Source organism: Perca flavescens, chromosome 6 (genome assembly GCF_004354835.1).
Source record: "Perca flavescens isolate YP-PL-M2 chromosome 6, PFLA_1.0, whole genome shotgun sequence".
In the NCBI taxonomy this organism is placed as follows: domain Eukaryota; kingdom Metazoa; phylum Chordata; class Actinopteri; order Perciformes; family Percidae; genus Perca; species Perca flavescens.
In genome coordinates, this window is record NC_041336.1 from 27,340,287 (window position 1) to 27,365,120 (window position 24,834).

A 24,834-nucleotide genomic window follows, 5' to 3' on the forward strand; every position below is an offset into this window, starting at 1 on the left:
ACAACCGCTCCTGCCTCAGAGTGCTGCAGTGCTCGTGTAATCTCCTTGGTGTCATTAGCAAAGACAGCAATCTGCTGAAACGCTGCCATGCTTTCCCCACCTATCTGCTCTCACAGACTAATCAACTAGAGCTCAATCTCTCTCTCTCTCACACTCACACTCACACTCACACACACACACACACACACACACACACACACACACACACACACACCCTCAATGTGACTCTACTGCTTGTTACGGGATCTGCAATGCACAACCTGATCCTACCAGATTGCACTCTACATCATCTGCCAAATCAGTCCACCCCTCCCCTCCATCCCAGCACTAGCTCAATCTCAGCTCTTGACTATTGCAATGCTTCTTCACTTGAGCCAGTGTAACTAATACAGCAGCCCCATTCTCAAGTGTCTGCCTGCCCTACTACTGTGCTCCTGCATACGGCTGTGAGTGAAGAGACACACTAATGCCTCCAGGCCATGGTCCACCCTTACTCTCTAGCCAAAATCTGCATGTTACCTCAACTGCAGCTGCACTCTCTTCCTGTGTCAACCTGGTCATCAGTCCACTGTCTGACTTTGCCTCAGTCCTGGCTCCCCAGTGGTGCAATTATCTCCCCATTCCAGCCTACTCGCTCAAAAATCTCTCTCTTCTTCTTCTCTTTCTCTACCGTTTCCCGAGGACTAGTGCTTACAGTACTTGACACAAAGCATAACTCACACAGAGGAAAGTAACACCATGACTTTGGTTGCTTTTGAAAGCCTACGCGTTAGGGCTGGGCGACAAAAGAATAACGATAGGTCTCGCGATAGACACGTAATCAATATCAATAGAAAATGCGTTTGATAAAACGTTTGATAACTTGTTTTTCTTCATTGGAAGAAACCAGAGGTTGCGAAGCAAGTTTCTCTGGTAACTTAGCAACGTAGGGAGTGACACTCTAACAGCCAATCATGTAACAGTATCAGGTTTTGTTGTGCCACAAAATCGCTGTCTCGTGTTGGGTTTATATTTAACACTTTTTTTGCACCTTAATGTTAAGAGATAATTGTTAAGTGTTCATTATGATTTTAGACTTATGTTTACATTTTAATTATTTGAGTGTTTTCCATGGTTGTGTTGACATTTCTGCTTTTATAACTGAGGGGATTATAATCAGAGGAAGGTTAAGTTTAAGATAAAAAATGTTTAAATTTAATATATTTTTCTCCTGGTCCTTATTTTAAATAGGTCATAAAAAATATCAATAATTATCGATATCAACCGATATGAAACACTTATATTGTGAAACAGTTTTCAGCCATATCGCCCAGCCTTACTACGTGTACACCACCTGATGACAACATATGTCATGCAGACCCTTGCACACAGTAAAATTTGGGCTTAAGTGTAATGTTAGAGGAGAGGATGACTCAAGGAGGGGCATGAAGAAACCCAAAGAAATGGAAAAAGCAGAACCAGAATAAAAAGTAGAATAAAATCGAGAAAGAAAATATGGCAGGCCCAGCAGTGAAGACACTGAGTCAGAGGCAGTTGTAGCAACACTGGCTGCACTTTAACAAAATGACGTGGGTGAGAGAGCTACTGGAAGTAACTCAGTACATCACTTTTTCCATTCTCCCCACACTATTAATGGCTTTATTGTTTGGTCGCCACAGCTTCAGGGCTGACGCACAGATCAACTTGGGTTTGGCCATTATGTTCAGCTGCCAACCCAAATTGCCAAAAACGTACCTTATTGATATAGACACTTCATCAAAACTGAAGCACTTTAAGCGCAAGGATCTATGTGGGTCAGACTTTGATTCAGGGTTTAATCGGGTCCACATCTTGCAGCAAATCCTTCAAAAATATTTGTGACAGATTAAGTACAGACACAGACCCAGATGTACATTGCCAGGATAAGCCTGACAAGCTTTGCCCCTCCCCTGCTGCTATCTGTGTATTAAATCCCTTCGCTACGGGAAAAGACAAGAACAACCTCAAACTAGCAACCTAATGTTACACTCTGAAAATGTAAAGTTTTGATAAAAAAATTTGGATAGTGCAATTAGGCTGGCCTGCTTGTTTATTTTTGGTGAATGACATGGAAAGATTTACAAAGAATATGTCTACGGCATTTACTATCGAACTGGGATGTTTCGGGACACATTGGTGGGATCGCTATGGACGAAGAGCACACGCTGATAGAGCAAATTATGTTTAACCATGTATCCAGTTAACTTAAATCGCATCAGCTCACATTACTATACGTTGTGAACAGTTAACTTCATTAATTATTTGATGTGTTTTTTTCTTTCGTGGGGTGCAAATGTTCCACCAAAATATTTAGCAGAGCCACCGTCGACCAAGACGATTGTGATTGGCAAACAACCCAAGCATTTATTTCTCCTATCCTAGAACGTATCTGGGGTGTAACCAGACCTTACTCCACAGCGCTGTAAAGATAGGTCTGGCAATGCGAAACTAGTTCATACCAAGCAACAGGAAAGATATGAGAGAGAGAGAGAGAGAGAGAGAGAGAGAGAGAGAGAGAGAGAGAGAGAGAGAGAGAGAGAGACCGATACATTGTATGCATCTTCTGAGTCACCATAATGCACCTACTGTGATTCCGATTTACTAACAGCTGAGCCTAGCAACAATGAGCCGCATCTGTCTGTCACTGACCTGCAAAGCCTCTAAGAAGCGAAAAGAACCCAGCCGTCGTCCTCGAGGTACCAGACAGAACGTCGAGTTGTACAGCATCTCTCTGTAGTCATACCTGTAGGATGATAGCAAAGAAGAGAAGACATTAGCAACTAAGAATGTGTACTCAAATGTTCAGTATACTAGCAGTGTCCTTCCACCAATGCATTAATGTACACATTGTGTGACGTCTCATGATAAAATCCTGACTTTAGGAACCCAGCCAATACCAGGCCCGAATTTCCTGAAACTGTCTCAGTGCAGCAGCAGAGGACAGAACAGAAAAGGTACCTCTTTTTAACGATGGAATACCTGGAAAGCACAAGTACTTTCAGGAAAAATCTCATACTTTGATCTTGACTCCTCTCTCTTCCCTTCTCCCCACCCATTTTTAAACCCCTTGCCCTCTCACCTGCTCATCTCAACATCTCTCCCCCCCATCCAATCTAAGCCTCAGTCAGCACTTGCTTGGATTAAGGAGCTGCTTGAAATTCCTTCAGTGTCAATATTACATGTGTGCGTGAGAGTGTGAAAGGGTGTGCATTTCTGTGTTACCTGGTTGTCATGCATTGGACCGGGTTTCATTAGATAGGACTGGAAGTGTGCACATTTTATTTCTCAGTGTATTCATGCAAATGTGTGCTTGTATTTAAAACCATGCGTGACCATATTTGCACAAGAATGCAAATATGGATGTAAAGGTGAGTGATAATTTGTGTACGCATAGTGTGTGCCCGCCTGGGGCTATTTTCCTATACTCCCCTTTATTGTATATAGATGTATTATGCTTAGGCTGTACTCCTGTGTCTCTAAGTATACTGCTTAATGGCAGTGTGGCAGTGCACAGCAATATAGATGTAGTTCCCCCTTAGTACATTATGATATAAATAATGACACTTTTCCATGTTATGCCATTGTGCATCAATCTGAAACACATTCTAAGCCAAGTAAAATGTATCCCAAAAAGGTTTCTGATCAGTATATACTTGTCTGTTTTTTCAATGATTCAGGTCATTTACAGAGCAATGAAGAGAAGGTCCATCTTAACCCCAATATTTTAGGGAATACTACAGACAAACAAGCCACAGCGATGTAAATGTATAATATAGAGGAATATACATAAAGACATAAGACACAATTGATTCCCTTTCATAATTTCTGGTCCATCTTACAATTAATTTAACCATGGTTGAAAAGCCTGCATGAACTATAGAGCTGTCTTTACCACATACTTCCATGTTCCATATTTAAATCAGCTGGGGTTCGTTTAGATAACGAGTGCTTGCCAAATGTCAAGCAAAGTATTTTAGTATTCATCTGCTAACAAGTGGCTCCATCTATACCTCCTTTCATTCAGCAGAGATCACAGGATGCCAAGCCAGCTGGAAATCAAGTTCTCAATAGCTTTTACATAAATAGCGGTTATGCATGATTAAACTGAGTGAAATAACGCTGACAAAAAGTCTGGTTCTCTTGTTCTTGTTCTTTTACAGAATACAGTATGGAGGTCACAAATGAACAAAATGTAAAATATCAACTGCAATGTTTGTTGAATCAACGTTGGTGTTCTATTTGGATAAACCCACTTTAGATACCATTTACAATTATCAGCCACTACAGTAACTTTAGAGATTAACAGCCATAAAAAGCACAACAGTTAAGCTTGCTGCCATCTCTAGTAATACAATGTAATGTACACAGCAATCCATTATCCACAATGCACATATTAGTAGGTTAAAATAAAGAATACTAAAGGCTAGGTAACACCACAGATGCTGCTTTGATCTGTGCATCCACTATGAATCAACAATCTGATTAACCAGATACTCCATCACAGATCATTAAGGATGATAAACAAATAATCCAGCCAGAGGCACGTAATAACTGACCGTTTTTTAAGCCTATAAAAACAAAAGTATAGGTCCATATCTGGGCCTGGCTGGGTGTAAATCTCCCATCCATCCCATTTCCTGACAGTGCAAACTCAGAAAAGAACACAATATGTAAACATTGTAAGAAAAAAATGCCGTATACCGCGGCTAACACGAGCACTATGCAAAAACACTTACAGCACCACCACAGCTCTCTACTAACTACTGCACCTGCGTAGTAGTACGGCATTTTTTTCTTACATTGTTTACATATTGCGTTCGTCTGGTCTGTCACTCTTTCGCCGTTTATTTCCGCAGGAAAACCAAAATGTTGCCACACAAATGATTTAAAAGTGGCAGGGGGATCTTCAATAGTAATTTCACGCTCCATCACGCTGACATCACATCGCCTCACGAGACAACTTTTCACCTCGACGAGAAATCTCGTCACGTTTTAATCTCGCGATATCTCGTACAACGAGATCTCGTCACACCCCTACTGCATACCTCCATTCTTCTCTACTCTTCCAGATGGCTGCCTGTGGGGAGGAGCAGTCTCACAGTATGCTACCGCATGTCAGTGGAAATGTTAAGGATGAGTGTTAAAAAAATATCTTCTACATGAACCCAACTCCTGTGCATTTTCGGTTTTATTTTCCCCAGATTTTAAAAGTGCACATGCACGTAGGTGTTCAACAGATCGGTCTCATTGGAAAGAAATCAGGATAGATGTCAGCGAGGAGTTAGTCACAGCAACGTCCGCTATTAACTCGACATGATAAGAGGTAAATCCTGCCGAGTCCCATATTTCCCATAACATGCAGATGGCTGCTGGTGAGCAGTCTCACAGTAGCAGATTGGTCATCACTGGATAATCACACCATTGAGCTTGAATATTCTTTTTTTGCCACCTCCCTATAATGATATAGTGCAAAATACTAGAATAAACTTGCTTTACTATTAAAGTTATTATTAAAACAACAGGACTAATATGGAGAAACTACTGTCCAACAAAAGGCTTTAAAAATGGCACAGCACCATCATACTCTACTGTAGCATCGTCATTGCCCTTGAAAAATAGGGTATTTATGCACATCATCATGAATAAATAAAGTGATCATCTCAATCTCATCTCAATAAATTAAGATCTAAACAGCCAAACTGCTAAACAATGTATCCTCCTGTAGAGCTGTGCACTAGAGCAGCTTCAGCCCGAGAGAATGTATGTAGTGGACACATTCACTGAGGATTTAACCTCAACCAACTGTTCAAACAGAGTGACCACACTGTTGACATTTCCTGACCATGCAGTTGCTCTTGGTTAGAAACTACCATCTTTTAGAAATTATGGTTCTTTTATTTGACCACTTTATGCAAACCCTGTATGCGTTTGTAAGTGCGAGAGTGAGGGAGAAAGATACATTGAAACAACTAAAAATAACTTTAAAGTCCTCTGTGTTTTAGAGGGGTAACAGCTTTTAGGAGCTTAATTTCCAGTGGCATAAGAAAGTCATTCTCATACTGTGTTGACTGGAGACAGTGACTGGAAGAAGCGGGTATCATTCAAAAACTTATTCCACCAACAATATCAATTGTGCTCAGACTAGTCCAGAATATCTCTATAGCAAGCAAGAGAAACTTCAGCCATAAACTCTTTCCATGCACCCTCTGCAAGTCAAGTAAAAGTTGGCAGGACCAGATCACTGTCAGCTGGACCATGTATCAAAGAGGAGATACATATTGTACATTTTAAGGGTATATTTAAAGTCCATTAGAGGGGCTACGCATGGCATTACTCATAGAATTGGAGTTACTTAGATCCAAGTAACATTTTGGCATTATGACATTGAGATATGACCATGATGAAAAAATGGACGCTGACTCACTGCGACTTGTTTGCTATAAATTGCAACATATTTTCAACTGACATGGGAAAAGTATATAGTGACCACATTCTCATTTAAATGCAAATCTACAAGAAAAGGTTTGAGTGAATAATATGTAAGTGTACTATCGCGTGCATCATCACGTCAACACCACAACGCAGATCAATAATAAACCAGTCTATTCTGGTATTCAGTTTTCTAGGTCTCTCATTGGGGAAAAGAGAAAAGACAGTAAAATGGTAAACCATCACCTTTTGTTTTGGTGCTGTGTGAGATCTACTGTTATGCAATTCTTATGTAAACCTATTCATTCATGGATATAATTAAATGGCATTCATTAATACTGCAGGAAAGGAACAAAGTATGAATCACCGAAAGAGAAAAGGATAACAAGAAGTGAGTTGGGTCCTAAAATAAAAAAATCAACCAGTCTCCTAGCAACAAGAATGGATGGCAAGACTCAGAAGAACAGCCTAAGTCTTTGCCTCCCATAATCTGTGTGGACCACACACATTTACAACATGACACATCATAGAGAGGACTGCAATCAAAGGAGGCATTGCTTCAGCTGCTCTATGACAGGCCACAGTACTCATGTAGGTCTTCTGTGCTGGGATAGCGTGTCTATCAGGGACTATGGATCCATTTTATTTAATTCATCCAATTAGATTAAGTTTAAGTGATACTTTATTAATCCCGCAAGGGGAAATTACATTTTTCACTTTGTTGTAAGTTATTACACACCTTCATCTGCTTTTTGTTCTTAGAACATCTTGTCCTGATTTCTTTTTATACATGTTACAAATTATCCAAAACAAGAGGGATTCTAACTAAAGGTATTACAATGATAAGATAAAAGAATGTCAATGTAACTTTACTAAATCATGATCAAAACAAACTTACACCAGAATGAGGATACTTGGTAGTTATTGTAATTCAACAAAGATTACATCATACAGCAAGCTGGACTAATTATTGGAAAAAGAGCAAGTAATCGGACCCCGTGCGGTCAATCATCATCAAAAGATTACCCTCTATGAAAGCTCAGCTGTGGCCTTATTGCATGTGCCTTCCTCTGTAACCGGGGGGCCTAAGTACTTTAGTTGAGTTAAACATTATGCTTTTTAAACGGTCACCTGAATAATCCAAAATGCATACTTTAAAAATATTGCCTCCAGTTCATTGTGTAGCCATCACTCATCTTGGTCAGAATCCTCAACAACCAGGAATTCCCAAACATGAGCTTCAGAGGGGAAAACATGGCAGTATTGTACTATCCTGCTCTCTCACCCTTCTCCCATCCCTTACTAACTTCATATCTCATTTTCTGCTTCCTCTTCTCTGTCACAGTTAGGCCGAGTAGATCGGCAGTTGGCTGTTGCCAGGACTATGAGTTCAAGCCAGAGGAATTTCAGCCTGAAAGGCACCGAGTGAAAGTGACTGTCATCGGATGAGAAATGGAAAGATGAAAAAACTGCAGTTGACAACTGCATGCAGTATTAAAAAGCCCCACACAGCCAGAGCCACCCATGGCAAGAATGTCACACAAACATGCACATAAAGCCCGATTTTGATCTCGACACACATCAGAGCGAATTCAATAGGTCAAGACACTGCCAGACCCTCTTAGACGCAGCTGCTTTCTTTCCCCTGACATGACAGCGCACCAAGAGGTAGACATGTACAACACATAGTGACAGGCCCAAGGAGGGGATGCTAGCATGTTTTACTCATGCTGGCAAACCCCCCAAAAAAAAAAACACTGACATCAAATAAAACCAAATACACTCTTTTTTGGAAGACCTGCATATGTAAAAATGAACACACATACAATGTGTTTTCAGGCATGAGCGCAATCATTACATGCCTGTCTTGATCGCCAAGAGGCAGCCGCTTGTAATGTGGGGTTAATGAGCACCCCTCATATTCATGGCCATCGAGATGAATATTAGAAAGCAAAGTGGCCTCTGGTATAGAAGGAGTTCATCAGAACTCTGTGGAAAGTGATCCTGGAGAATTGCAAGATTCCCTTCAGAGAATGTTAGATTTCTCACTCTGTGTGTGTGGGGCCAATCACAGGTCATTTCAGAGAGGGAGAGAGAGAGGGAGGGAGGGAGAGAGAGAGAGAGAGAGAGAGAGAGAGAGAGAGAGAGAGAGAGAGAGAGAGAGAGAGAGAGAGAGAGAGAGAGAGAGAGAGAGAGAGAGAGAGAGAGAGAGAGAGAGAGAGAGAGCATTCATATTGGCTTTTCTGTGCGACAGAGGGGAAATCTGCAGGAAGAGGTCTCACTCTACTTCAAATCCTGGCGTTTTGCTTTCAACCCACCGCAGCTTTAAGAAGCACCACCTGCTCCACCCTGAGTTATTAGAGCAAAGATGATGTTTATACCAATACGACTTTTTGAAAAACGAAGCCTTTACTTATTTCCCCAAGGCACCTTTGGCTCACTCCTCTTCCTCTGGTTAATGAGTTCAAAGAATGCTTTATAAAACATTTACAGACACACAGAGGGGGGTCTCAAGTTCTACCACAGTTCTATATGACCTCAGGTTAATTCACCTAATTACTATACTTTGAATCTTACATCACACTTCTTTTTCTTGTTCCCCTTCTGTCTCCTTCCATTTTAAGCCCTCTCTCAACAGGAGAACCAGAAACCTTTTATCTCTACAAATGTCCCTCCTCAAAATGGAGTCATGCACACCCTTGACTTTGTTCCAGCAACAGTACTGATCCAAACACAAAGATTTATCAACATCTATCCAGAAAATGTTTGTGTCATAAAAAAGAGCTGCTGAATTTCAATGAATCCTTTAAGAATTTGGAAGAAGCTACCGACATCTCTAATCAGCCATCCGTCAACTTGATGAGGTTGATGGGAAGGATGCTTTGAAGTGCTCTCTCAGGATACCAAAAACCAGAAGAAGGGAGTGTTGGAGATAATGAAATGACTGTTGTTAATGGAACAGCCATTAGCGCTGGAATGTCAAGGCTGACTTGACAACACAGGCAACATCAAGATGAAAGATCAGACAGTTCAGGTCAAATTATTTGACTGCAGCGACCAGGGAGAAACTTGCCCTCTTTTGGCAATAGCGGTTAATAATTGTAAAGGGTTATACATTACTTAGAATGAAATCATGTATTCCCAAACAGGTCTGAGTAATATGGTGTAGTCCTTAATGTTTTTATAGCCTGCCCTTAGCCCTGCTCCACCTTTGACACAACTTTTGAATCTCTCCCTTGACACAGATGGAATCACCTTTGCTTAGAGTTTTTAACCAACAATATTTTATCTGATTTTCAATCAGGTTTTAGGAAAAAACAGCACAACTACAGCACCATTAACAGTAGTAAACGATTTTATCTAATCTTTAGACAACAAGCAACACTGTGCTGCCATTTGTATTGACTTGTCTAAGGCTTTTGATACTGTGGGTCATGTGATACTGAAACAAAGACTTGTTAGTAAAGGGCTGTCAGAGCAAAGTGGTTTGAAAATGATTTATCAGGCAGATGGTTTCACTTCTAGCTCCCTTAGTGTATCAAAGGTCGTGCCCCAGTGATCGGTCCTATGACCACTACTATTTTATTTATTTATTTATTTATTTATTTATATAAATAAAATATATATATATATATATATATATATATATATATATATATATATATATATATATATATATATATATATATATTTTTTTTTTAGTTAGTTATATTTTATTTCTGTGTCATGCCAAACATCTTGGCCCATCCCACATGGGATTACAAGACACCACAAATTCACTTATTTAACAAACATCTTCCCGTTGCATATACAAATCCTTCGAACAAATACATGAATACAAATATATAGACATACACATACATACATGTATATACACGTACACACATACCACACACAAACAACTAGTTCTCATCGACACTCGATAAAGAGCTTTTTTCCTCTTCTCCCAGGCTTTATCTAAATAATTAGCCAATCTATATGTTTCATATGTGAACAGCCATCTCAATCTTTGAGCATCATCCATATTTACCAAATCAATCTCTGCTTTTATCCTACAAAACAAACAAAAACAAAAAATCACGCTGCTCACAATAAAAAGGACAATAGAAAACAAAATGGAACTCATTTTCTACATCATTCAAACAGCACATAGGACAGATACGTTTTTCCTCTTCTACATTAACATATCGTCCTGTTTCAATAGTCAAAGGCAAAACACCAGATCTCACTTGAGCACATAAGGATCTTTGCCTTTTTGACAAATTATAACAACATAATTCTCAGTGCCATATTCTGGTTTTATCATTACAAAAATACGCAATTTTGGCTTAGCCCATATATCATCAGCCCACTGCTTTTTGTCTTTAGCAAACACAGATTCTTTAAACAAACCGATATTCAGCTTTTCATTATTAAGAAACAAATCCCCAAAACCATAATTACAAAACAATTTGCATATGTCGTTAGACCAAAGACCAAGAATGTGTTCATCCCAGAGAAATATTTTCCTTGACAACCTATTTGCGTCCATATCTAATAGACGATTCCATAACTGGGCCATACATATCTTCCAGCGAGCCTCACATGATTCCCATCCCATGTCTCCCACTATCGCCAATGTAGGGGTATACTTATGCACACCCAGAAAATATCTTATAGCACTATTTTGCACTAATTCACAATTAGATATATTCCTAAGTCCTCTAACACCCACAATATAATCAAGTATAGGGCACACACAGGCTTGAAACAATTTAGAATACGTTTGAAAACTTATGTCTTTCAGATTCCTGCTTTTACCAATAATTCCTCCCAAAGCTCTACGTGCTGAATCAGCAAGAACCTTAACACCATTTCTAAAATTCATATGTTCATCAATATAAAAACCTAGATATTTATGAGTCTACAAAGTTCAGCTTGTGTGACCCAATTTTAAACTCATAAGTGCTGCGAGTAGTTAAAGGTTTTCTAAAGTGAATTATTTCCGTTTTCTTTCTATTGATGAACAATCTCCATTTATTACACCTTTCATCAATATAAGAGAGCATGCGCTGCAGATTATCTTCAGATGGAGACAGTAGCACTATATCATCCGCGTACAAAAGAATACTTATTTCATTTCCACATCTTATCCCACAATTCAATGCTTTAATTTCCTTTGCCAAATCATTTATTTAAATTGCAAATAATGTGGGAGACAAAGCATCGCCCTGTTTTACCCCTGATGATGCTGGAAACCAGTTGGTATGGAGTTCATTCAATCTTACACATGCTATGGGCTTGTGATAAACAGACTTTAGTGCCATATAAAAATTTCCATTTACCCTATAAGCTTATATGCCAACAGATTGCTATTGATCATATCAAAAGCTTTGTGAAAATCGATAAAGCACGAATATGTTGGCATAAAAAAAAAATATATATATAAGGAGCTGTCAATCGATTAAAAAAATTAACTATTTAATTGCACAATTTGCTGTAATTAATCACGATTAATCTCTTTTTAAATTGAGACTGAAGCTTGTAATAATGGATATTTAAATGCTAAATCACTTAACTTTGCAAATATGAAGAAAAAAACAAACAAGGAAAGGTTCTGCTAAGTTCAGAATGTTTAACATCTTTCAGAACAACAGCAGCAACAATTTGGCTTATTTAGTCCTGCTGAAGGCTGCTGGAAACGGCTAGAAACTGTCTGACTTGAGGGCAGATTTTTGTCACCGTCCCCGGCTGCTGTCGCGAGGCGCAGTTCATCTCCAACGAGCCGAGAGTTCAGTTCATCTCCAACGAGCCGAGAGTTCAGTTCATCTCCAACGAGCCTATGTTCAGTCGCCGGCAGGGGAGTCGGGACTCACCCGGAAATGGCGAGCGGAATGAGGTGACTAGTCTCTCAAAATCTGACGAAAATCTTCTAAACTGACCTTTGTTGAGCTGAAATGAAGACAGATTCAGCAAATGCACTGCCTTTTTCTCGCTTAAAATGTTTTCAGAAACATGTTCAGTGAACTATTTTAGTACAATATGAGATCGTATTCTGAACGGCCGCCATGACAGTTTGGCTCTCAATATCCGGAGAAAACAAACCCATGTGACGCGTTCGTCCAATCAGCTGCCGGTTTTTATTACTTGGGCAACAATACAGAGTAACGCCGCCTGCTGTTATGTAGACATATTACGTTTCTCAGCCGCCACATGAAGTAAACAAACACAGCTGCGTTAATTTCGTAAATTTTTTTTAACGAGTTAAATATTAAAAAATTAACGCAAAAATTAACGCAAAAATTAACGCGTTAATTTTGACAGCCCTAATAAATTTTATATATATATATTAGGGCTGCGCGATATGGTTGAAAACTGTATCACGATATAAGTTTTTCATATCGGTCGATATCGATAATTATTGATATTTTTTATTACCTATTTCAAATAAGGACCAGGAGAAAAATATATTAAATTTAAACATTTTTATTTTAAACTTAACCCTGCTATGATTATAATCCCCTCAGTTGTAAAAGCAGAAATGTCAACACAACCATGGAAAACACTCAAATAATTAAAATAATTCAAATGTAAACAGGTCTAAAATCACAATGAACACTTAACAATTATCTCTTAACATTAAGGTGCAAAATTAAAGAATAAGTAAGAAGTGCTTAATAAAGTGTCATAAAATAGTGCAAAGTGTTAGCTAAATATAAGAAACCTGAGAAGGAACTATTTTCTGCAGGTTTAGTGCTAGGTTGGTAACCTGGCTTCTGGACAGTGCTCAGCATGTCTGCCTCCGTTATTTCTTTGTAGCGTTTAGTAAGGCGCTGATGCAGAGTACCTCTCCATGGTGCTCTGCTGCTTGTGCCGTGTTGCAGCTGCAGATGTTGTTGGACGTTGATGGCGAATACGGCTGTGCTCGAAAGTGTGAGCGCGGCTAAAGTGGTAAAACAAGTTTATGGTATTACCAGTGTTGGTCTGATTTATTACATTGGTCTGACTACGGTCAGACTTATAAAATCCCCAAAACTGCGATACTGACTTTTCCTGTTTTATCAACGATTTCCTCGCTCGCTGCGGCACTCACTTTCCACTCCATGCCGGTTCTGTTATTGAAGAACACGAGACAGCGATGTGGCGCAACCAAACTTGATACTGTTACATGATTGGCTCTTAGAGTGTCACTCCCCACGTTGCTAGGTTGCCAGAGAGTGAGGGCCTTTGTTCATGCAACCAAACTTGATTCACAACCTCTGGTTTCTTCTGATGAAGAAAAACAAGTTATCAAACGTTTTATCGACCGCATTTTCTATTGATATTGATTATGTTTCTATCGCGATACATATCGTTATCGTTTTATCGCCCAGCCCTAATATATATACATTTTTTTTTTTAACAGTTTGGGTGAAAATGTTTGCAACGCAAATTTCCACTTTAATGCAGATGACACTGTATTATCCTGCTCTGCATCGACACCAAACCATGCTTTTTGTCAGCTACAACTTGCTTTTAATATTGTACAGCGTACCCTGGACTATGGCGATGTTGTATAAAAGCATGCATCGTCAAAATGCCGTCACATGCTGGATACCGTCTACCATGGAGCACTGAGATTTATCACAAATCTCAAATCCCTTGCTCACCATTGTTCTTTGTATGCTCGGGTTGGATGGTCGGCCTTGTCTACCCGTAGACTTAACCACCAACATATTCTTATTCATAAGGCTGTTCTCGGACTGCTTTCTTCCTACCTACTTGTGACACGGTACACATTTAAAGTGATTCTAAAGGACTTGGATTCTGGCACATCTGGCTGTTGAGGTTTTGAATGTTGAAGAATGTTTTTGATTACTTATACGTCCATCATTTTGTGTCTTCATTTAAAAAAAAGATTTTTTATGTCTGAAAGCATGTAAATTGTGCTGCTGTCTGTCTTAACCAGGACACTCTTGAAAAAGACAGATGTAATCTAAATGAGACTTAAACAAAGGTTAAGTCTTAAATAAAGAAAACATTTGTTTATCATTTGGGATCCATGGGGTCACCAACCAACTTTTCTGTAAAACAACTTTACAGATCTCTTGGTCCAGCTATCAACTACATACAACATGGCTCTGGTCAATGACTTACTGAATGAATGCATAAATGAATAACACGTTACACAAGTCTGAGTAAGTGCGTTTGATTCTGAACAAAGTTGGAAGTTGAGCAGATTAATTTGAGCGGTCCCTGAGCTTGAAGGAATGCTGTCAAACAGCCAGTAACTGACTTCTGTTGGAGATAGAGCCTAGCTGGTGCGGCTGTTACCATGGCTGTTCTGCACGGGAGATAAGTCCAGGTCAGGAATGTCTCTAATCCTGGGCCAAGCAGGGACAGATGAAGGAAGATATGGAAGGATGTGAGAAGGCAGATAGTGATGAAGAAGAGAGAGGGACTGAATGACACAGACAGAAACAGGAAAGGAGTGATGAATGGGTGAGAACTGAGGGGGGTGAAAGGGAAAAGAGGGTGGGATGTAGGGAAACAGGAGCATAACAGAGGCAAAGAAGAAGGAAACAAAGGAGAGAACGGAATAGAGAAGGAAATGAGGTCAGCAAAATGAGAAACAAAACAATGAATAAGATAAAATGAATTATTATGTGCATCTGTGCAAGTATCAGTATACCTGTGTGAGTTTTGTAAACATATCAGATTGTGGACAGCTTTTTCAAAACACCAATTTGTTTTTTACCGGGGCAAATAACCCTGTCAGCTCACAGACAGCCTCCCCCTTTAATGGCAAAGCAATGTGACAATAGCCATGACAAGGGAGAAGGGGGCTTTGTAATGTCTCTCTTAGTTCAAAATGTGGGGTGTTATCAACTAAATTTGGTATCAATGTCTGATCTAATCAAATCCATCATGCAGAGAGAGGGATTTAGATGAAGCCTGACTGCTGAGACTAGCAATCTGCCTGGACTGAGCGGTCTGTTTTGAAGCATTTTGTGTTTGTTTGTGTGTGGGTGTGATTTGGGACAATATCGGAGGGGTAATGCGTCAGCTAAACTGGACCATGTATAGGAGTGTGTGCATGTGGGAATGTGTACATGCATAAGGTTTTTTTAGGACATACCAGGGGATAGCCTTATGCAAGTGTTTCATGGGAGAGAGAAGGATAGAGAGGGAGTAGTGAGGGGAAGAAAAAGGAGCGAGTTTGTTGTTTACATGTGCTGGCCGTTTACATCTCGGTTGGTCTTTGCACTTTTGGACCATAAGTCACACCACCTTGCAAGGCAAGTCAAAATGTGAAGTTCAAGCTTGTGAAAAGGAGAGCTGCTGATGTTGAGACTTCAGTAAAACCATCTTAAAGAGCACTATTTCCTCAGAAAGTAAAAGTAGATCTGATGGAAACAAACGTTTAACACACTGGTGTTCAGTAGATATTATTATTATTATTATTATTATTATTATTATTATTATTATTATTATTATTATTATCATCATCATCAACCAAGACACTGTTTCTGGAAAGAAGATATTGCTGCCAAATACTTTAAATGTATTTCTTTTCACAAACAAAATACCATTTACCTTTATTATGTTGGGGAGTAGGCAGAAATATCAGAGACCCATATCTCGAAGCTTCGGCCCTGGCACACCAAGCCGACGGCCAGGAACTAGTGGTGACAAAGGCCGTCTGTGGCGCCCTTGTCTTGGTCAAAAAGACCACAGCCGACGGCCAAGTACCACGTACGTTCTGCGCCTGCGTGAGAGGAAATTACTCTCCATACCAGCAGGCGGCGGTAATTTTTTTCCAACAACGGAAACCGGATATAACGTTGCTATGATACCCACAACAAACAGCATTTGCATGAGCAGCGGCAGAACCGAAAATAGCCCACGGCCCCTCTGCTTCACTCCCCGCCAGGAAGACAGCGGACACTGGGAGATGGCTAACCAGACTGTCCCTCTCCCGGCATGTCATCTCTTCTCCCTACTGTACGTACACACCGCCGCCGACTTGGGCGTCTAAAGATACCGGAAGTCATTAATTTTCAATGGAAGCTGGCTTCTCTCAGCTGCAAGGAGCGTCAAAACTGTCGGCGTCGCGTTTTGGGCGTTTTGAGCGTCAATCAGAAAGTTGAACTTTGGTCAACTTTATGGTAATGAGCTATGACGCGGTTCAGCGGCAAGCAGCGGCAAACGGCAGCAACCAATCGGAATATAGACGTCCTTCTCGCTGGCTGATTCTGGAGAAACATACGATGTAAACTTTTGTTCCTACCAAGACATTAGTTCCATGAAAATGGAGGGAAATCTCATAATCGCCGTTGCTGGGTTCCCCTATCATTTATGATGTAACGTTGTTTATGTATAGGGACCAGTTAACGTGCCGTCACATGGTCTCTAAACAGTCCGCTCACGGTGAAGTCCTGCACGGGTCAACAGCTGGCGGCTGCTCGCTCTGCCTGCATTCTGCTGCGGTTCAGCGGCTAACTGCTAACAGACACCGCTGTGACCAACAAACAATACAAATGATGTCCTTATATATGTCATTTATAAAAGGTTTCTAGTGTCAGTGTATTGGCCGTGCAGTGGCTGCTTGTGCTTTTTCTTCAATCGTGTGTTGCACATGATCGAAGAATGCTCCCACGTCAGAGCGGCCAAAGCGTCAAACAGCTTCCTCGGACTTTTTGACAAGCGTCCTCGACAGGGCGTCCAGAGCTTCTTTGCAGCTCAAGTCGGCGGCGGTGTGTACGTACAGCTACAGTGGGAGGGGAGCGACCAAACGTCTCGTTAGCTTGCTAATTCACCCACCCAACCTGCCTGCCTTCTTCATATACTGGTTACAGAAAATTTGCCAAAAACAAAACGGTCACTTATCTGGCAATAGCAATGTGCTTTCCTATGATGTGACAAGAGCATGTGAATTAAACATTAAGTTGTTAACATTTTACTAATTTACAGGCTGACCGGCTGCTAGTAAGCTAGCTTGCTTGCTAGCGGGCTAATTGTTTAGCGGTGCAGAGAGAGAGGCAGGTCTATTACGGTCTTTAAATATCTCGGTATAGGATATTAGTTTATTAATGCTAGTTTATTTTGTAATGTGTAGGTATGTAGAGATCTTTTAAAAGACATGTTATTGTTGAAATAAATATACCTACACAAGTAGTTATGTATATCTTGTTGTACGTTTGCCATCTTATGGTCAGAATGTACAAAAAAAATAGATATTCCAATTGTTCAAACCGGTGTGTTTTTTAAGAAGGAACATTCAAACGTCATTTTTGACCAAAAAAAATAAATAAATCAAAAGGAGCCTCGCGCTGTCAGTGTTTCTTTGTTTTCCTTAGTCTCATTTTCCAGCCAAACGGCCAATCGGATGAATTGGCTGTACGGCCAATCGGATGAATTGGCTGTACGGCCAATCGGATGAATTGGCTGTTCGGCCGACAGCCCTGTTGAATCGGCCGAAAATAGGCAGACGAAGGCCGACACGTGGCAACGGTGCGGGACACAACACACAAACTTGGACCGATGGCCGACAGTTGCCTTGGTGTGTAAAGTGGATGGATAGATACCACTAGAGGTAGTTCAGAAAAAAAATATATTTTGTAATTTGGGTAAACCAACCCTTTAAAAATGAAAAAGAGAAAAAATTTTGTAAATCCAACCTGCTGATGACAACTAGCCTCAAATGCACTGGGAGAAGAATGGATATAAGTGCAAAGCCAGTGTGAAGTAATGAGAGAAGCAGCTTCATTCTGCTGCTGAGAGAGTAAACGTGTCTCGCCAAGTCGAGCCGCCAAAAACGAAGTGTAAACACAGTCTTTTAGCTCTCAAGAGGCAAAAGATGATTACCTCATAATTAGGAGACCACAGAGGCGAGAGAAGCCCTACTGCCTCAGTGACAGAAAGAGAGATTGCAGGGTGGCGGCAGTACTAATGATGATGGGGAAGGGAAAAAGACTGCAGTTTATCCCAGCGGATACACAAAATTGCTGCAACTAGCAGAAATGTGTGGCACTTGGCTACAGCATTGGCAATGCTCTTCAAAATAAAAGATGAAGAGGGAATGCCTCATTTGATGGATGTCGTCTGCTGCAGAGATCTTTTTCTCAACGCATTAAGACCTCAACATCCATAGAGGCCTTCAACAAGTTTCTATTTCAGTAAAGCAGCACAGTGTTGCACATTTCAGTTCTACATTATGTGTCTATTTTTTTCCTGGCAGGCAATACTACCAAGTCTGTCAAATGATTTAATAATCAACCAGCTGATAAGTTAAACAAACACGGTAACCAATACAAGTGGCCGAATACAAACACTTTTGACTTTATGACGTAGCATTTACGACCTGCACTGACATATCTGTACCACAGTCCATAAAGGCTTGAAGTGAATGGAGGGGCCAGCTTTGCCACACGCCTATCTAATAAATCCTCACTCACTAATGTGATGACCATGGGGGAGGGCAATCTAATCCTATCCCAGTATCACCTACACATCTACTGGCCATCACTGAGAACAAATGAGACCGTGCTGAGTGCACAAGCTTAAGTCTTAAAAACTTTTCATACACTGATTACAGAAAGGTAAGGTAAACTACTGAGCAGAGGCTGGCAGACGTTTTATTATTTTACAGATAATCCCAAAAATATCTAAAAAAAATAAACATGGTGAAGTTAATAATGTTTTATAATACATCTTAAAAAGAAAACGCCTAAGCTGTTGCTCAACAGATGTTAAATGGGTGATAGTGTCAGCCTTAGAAAGCACTTGAGGTCAAAGGGAGGGCAGAGGGAGGACAAGATTAGTTGACATGGGTGGTAATTACTGTAAGTCACTTAAAGCGCTGTCATTCCCTGTCAGTCATCACTTTTTATTCACCAGGACACGCACACCACATGTAACAAATTAACACCATGCAAACAATGCAGAGTTCCAACTGCTCGTGGTCAGTCATGCTTCAACTCTTTGAAAGACTGCAAACGTCTGCCATAATCAACTATTATTTATTTTCTCCCCTCCATCTACATACAGTAACCTATTCTGTTACTCAGGTAATTTATTTTACCAAACTGCCAACAACATCTGGAGGCTTTTCTTTTTTCGACAATCTAACAACAAAAGCCATTTAGACCAATGCAAGTATTACTTTTAGGCGAGGTAGCAACCATTGTTACAACCAAGGACAAATTAACCTGATCTCAGAGAGGAATGCAGGCTACACAACAGTACCCTCTCTGAGGCAGCTGAATTCCTCTGTATCCTCGCAGACACACTGGCCCAGAACAAAGCTTTACCATCTGTTAATGAATTCCGTGGCCAGCAGTGCTTGCTGCTGCGGGCAGGTAATTAGTTTGAACAGTGGGAAAGATCAAAGACAACACTTCCTGTCTTGCCCTCTGGTTATGACCTCGCAAGGGGAAGTCACAGATTTCACCGGGTGAGAGAAGGAAAGCAACTGTATGAAGCTTAGCCAACAGGCACTAAATCATAGCCTAAGTCATTTCAGTTTGAATCACATACCCATTTGATTAAACAGAAAGTGGTTTACAAACTAAACAGCTTTGAGTGTCAATATTTACTTGGTTGCCACCAATGCCACATTTTTCCCTCATTCAGTTTTGTTTTCTTCTTGACATAAGTTGGTGAGTTTAATGGGAGTCTAAATGGACACTTATTCTTTTAAAGGCTGCAACAAAGAACAGGTTGAATAAGGCCACCATTTCATGGACGAGTTAAGACTATCACATACTGAGGGTTATCATCATGTGCGCAGCAGCTTCCCTTCCTCTCACAGTGCCAGTTGAAGCCCTTATCTGACAAAGTGGAGTCCAAAGAGGACAGCGAGAGATACCATATCTGTGTGTGTGCCAGTTTTATCTGATGATCCAAGTCACTACCCAGACAAGCTCTGCAACATGGTGGCTGGTAATTTCTCGATGCTGCCAAGTGTGGTTACGCAAACGCAGCACAACATGGTTCCTAACGGTGATGATGATGATGATGCAATGCCAAAGTACCTTTGAGAAGATACAAGGACAGTCACACTCCTATGGTCCAACTCTTCGGGACAAATCAGTCCGCTCCTCTCTCCAAATCAGAAATACTTAGGCTATGTATTGTACTGTTATCCCTCCTCTATTCCAAAAACAATACATGAAATATAAAAAAAAGAAATAAGGCACTGAGTCAAGAGTCAGACATTTAGGGTCTATATCCGTGTGCTTGGCAGGTCTATTCTCCACATTGACTGAAGGATTAAAAGCCCGTAGGATTTGGATGGCCTTGATTTTAGAGTACTGCTTAATTCTGCATGTAGCTCTCACAACATAATTCATTGTACATGAGTAATAATTGAGAAAGACCCTGTCAAAGGGACTGTAAATGTGCCTAATTCATCACGCGAACACTGGCTTAGCGAATGAGGACTAACTTCATAAAGTTACGTCTTTGTTTCTAGATGCTCCACCAGTGGCACTTTATATTTTATTAAATCTACTAGTCATTTCTTAGCTTCTTTATCACATTCTATATCACTAAAAAGGTCTTTTCAGATCTGGTCCAAATTATTTTCATACACAATCAACCAATCACATTATTCACATCAGCGAAGGTTTCAGGTGGATCGGTGAGCACTTTTATGCACCTTAGTACAACAGCAGCTATAATACTTAAGCATATGTACCAAAAAAGCTGCCTGAGGTCCCTTCTCTAATCAGGTGAAAGCGTCAAGACACCATAAAAATACATTTTAGATCAATTCTCTGTTACTACCCTTCACAAAGGTCCCCGTTCATCTCCATCACGATAAAGGGCTGCATGTGTTTCATTACCATTCATGTTTCATCTTTTCCACACCCTTAGATCCAAGTTTGTTTGGCAGAACCCCCTGCTACTACCACCCCCTGCCTTCCATCTTATCTGTCTTGGTGTTTGATCAAGCCCAACTTTATTACTGTCAAGGAGCTAGGAAATGGTGATGTGTGCCTCCACATGATGACAGAAAAGTGCTTCCTGGAATGGACCACACTTTGTGCCTGGCATGTGGACATCACATTCCTTATTCCACTCTCCCAGCATTCCAAGAGGAATACATCACCTGTTCACGTCTGCCAAGGACAAGACATACATCATGCTGACAGGACATAAGAGAGAGGGTGCATAGCAAACAAATGGTGCTGCCCTCAGTCCTGAACAAGCAGCCTTAAAAGGGAGGGAGAGTGCAGCTAAAACGCATTCAAGCAAATAAAGCATATTTGAATTTGAATCAGAGAAAGAGTGTGAAACTAAGAAGGAGAGAGGCCACTCAAGCTCAATGCGACTATTATCGCCATCACACCCCCAACCGGCCCCGTCAGACACCGCCTACCAAGAGTCTGGGTCTGCCGAGGTTTCTTCCTAAAAAGGGAGCTTTTCCTTGCCACTGTCGCAATAGCCACCGCTAATGCTTGCTCGCTAGTGTGGTCTAGACCTACTCGATCTGTAAAGTGTCTCGCGATAACTCGGTTATGATTTGATACTATAAATAAAATTGAATTGAATTCAAGCACATAGGACTAAAATGACGATGATTTCGACTATTCTTAAATTAGGTTACACCAGGTCATAACAAGTCAACAGCCAAGAGCTGAAGTCAAGGTAGAGCTAGCTACTTCACAGGCCCTGGTAGTAATTAATGAGTGATGAGATGTGAACATTGATGGTAATACCTTCTGTACACCCTCGACCTCCCTCTCTATAAATCATGGCAGTGAAAAATGAGATGGCAATCAATTGAGAGGCGAGTAGACTGCATGCTTCTGGGAAACGGTTCACTTTTGGTAGTCTCTTGGATTAGGCATCTACACAGCACACAAACACACTTCCTGTATAAGAAGACAAGAGTCTTTCATACAAATACACACATTTAATACAGCAGGCCTAAAAACATTCATAAAATGAATTTGGTTTACTTACAACTGATTAACATTTCAATAATCTAAAAGTAGAAAAGTTCGATGGTTTTATAGGACATTCATTCACACATAGCATCTCTTCTTCTACTAAAGTACATTGAAAAGTGACAGGACTAAAGGTGATGACATTCTGCACAGCTTGACTCAAACTAATTATGTTGTGGGTAAACAGGATTAGCTTCAAAATCAATAGGTCAGCCCCATGGGCCCATCTTTACTCAAAGTCAGAGTCAGCTTAGTCATTTTTGCATGACATGACACTGTTATGAATAACAATGCCGGCCATGTGATAGCCTGGCTGCTCAGTTATCTGCCTTCATGCATTTGTTTCCATAGCTATCCCTTACCATGAGCAGATTGTAATCCCCTGGCTCTATAGGAAACTGTGTATAATCTATTGAGATTATCCTTTTACCTCCTTAACACAAAGCTATAGACCATTAGACCTATAGGAGAAATAACACAGTAATCATCAGGCAGAAGCTGTATTATGCACATCTTCTGGTTGACGTAACTTATGCAGTTTGCTATTATTAAAGAACATCAAACATCCAACTATCATATAAATACGCAAACAAGCCATTCACCAAGAAGAAAACAACTGAAACCGCAAAAAATAGAACGGTAGATAAAACTCATCATTTTCTGTTCTATTGTCCATAATCATTATAAGAGACGAACATCAGCAGACAAATATATGAAAGGTGTTCCCATTCACAGCATGCAGAAGAGCTCATCTCAATCACTGTCAGTGGCTGATTGTGCCAGCATTTTTCTCTGTGGGATTCAACCCGTTTACAGCCTTGGAGACAAGACACGGGGAAAACGAACAGCCAGGTGTGAAATTCGCAACATAAGCTAACCTGACAACACAATGTATTGGAGATACACATATACTGGAAAACGTAGTCCAACAGCCAGTTCAATATTGCTTGTTTGATAGGCTACGATACATTATACTCTTGAGGAAAAGCTCACTGGCAAAAAATGCTGATATATAGATAATCTTATCTTCACTGTAAAGATGAATGGAAGAGAGAACATAAAATGAATAAGTTATAGGTGGAACTGAGTGACAGTAAGCACCATAGAGAGACCAAGAACAAGCTTAAGAGACTAATGCAACTTCAGGGATAAGGGAAACAGCATGAGGAACTTGAGTTAACTCTGCAAAAAGAGTTGCTGCTGGGCTCTCTCGTACCTAAAGGCCTCTCAACTGCTCCACCGCCTGTGATTTCACTTTCATACAGAAACTGGTCAAACACGTTTAAACAATGACCATTCCAAAATTATTGTGTGGTCATGTAAGTGTTATTTAGAGGCCTGCGTCGATAGAGCGCAAACATATAATCTGCGTGGAATGGTTTTGTGGTTTACCAGCCTCCTTCACGGCCTGCTGTATCATTCAGGACCACCTGCCGATGGTTTACTGGCAGAGCTGATTTATAAAGGATGGCAACTGAGCCTTCCAGAAAAAGCAATCTTTTCATAAACTGAAATCACAGAACTACTGCATCGCATTTTTGCAATGAAGGAAGCCAAACCCACTGCATAACAGAAACAGAATGAACATGGTAAACTAACAATTTGAACATTTTAAAACACAGAAATCACCAACATAAGACACATGATCTAACTTTTTTTTTTTTTCAAATGACACCTCAATTTCAGTCCAGAGAAAACACACTATCACAATGGGAATACTGCATCACCTCAGGTACCTTTATTTCACAGAAGCTCATTGGTCTATAGCCACCCTAAAAGGATAATGTATTGTAAACCAAGCAGATGGAAATAACACATAAAAGAAAAAACTGAATATCCCAACCATCACTCAGTGATTCACAAACATCTCCCGCAAGCCTATTTTTCAATCTAGCCAGAGGGCAGATAAAGGGCCATGACACAACCGCTGGGCAGAACAAGGCTGTCGTTATGTGAGTGGGGCCGAACATGGCCTACAGTTGTTGCGATGTGTACAGTGAGCAAAGGGTTAGTAGCAGAGGCAGTGAAGGAGCTTTCGGACTAGTTTTTCAGCATTTACTGAATCAGGCATTTCACCGTTTTAGTGCGATTTGATGTTTTTCCTCCCCTTCTCGTTTTCTTTACCAAGCAAATGACATGGGCTAAAAACCCCAATGCAACACAAACTTTTGTCAAACAGTGCCATTTGTAACTTTTTGTCAGACATATCCGATAAAATAGCAGTCTGAACATAGAACAAGACCTTTCAAAAAGAGTTGTAGTATGGCCACAAAATGTTTGGCTGGCTTGACGTTTTTATTTTTGTGACATTTTTGGAACACAAACTTCACCCATCATTTTCTCATACATGCACAGAACTGTCAGCGTCTGTCAGCTTTAGCATTTGTACTATATTCAAGTGCAACTTTTATCTAGAAGCAATCGGAACGAAAAATGTATGGCAAACTAGTGCGGTACTTACACATGCTATTTT

The 24,834-nt window shown here is 40.4% G+C and overlaps 1 protein-coding gene across 1 annotated transcript in view; it reads right to left on the minus strand.

The window, feature by feature from the left end:
- Positions 1-24,834, minus strand: part of LOC114557177 (exostosin-1a) — a 45,401-nt gene that overhangs the window by 11,928 nt on the left and 8,639 nt on the right. Inside the window, exon 2 of the mRNA XM_028580535.1 lies at positions 2,668-2,761. Within this exon, the coding sequence (XP_028436336.1) occupies positions 2,668-2,761 (94 nt within the window). The remainder of the gene's footprint in view (positions 1-2,667; positions 2,762-24,834) is intronic.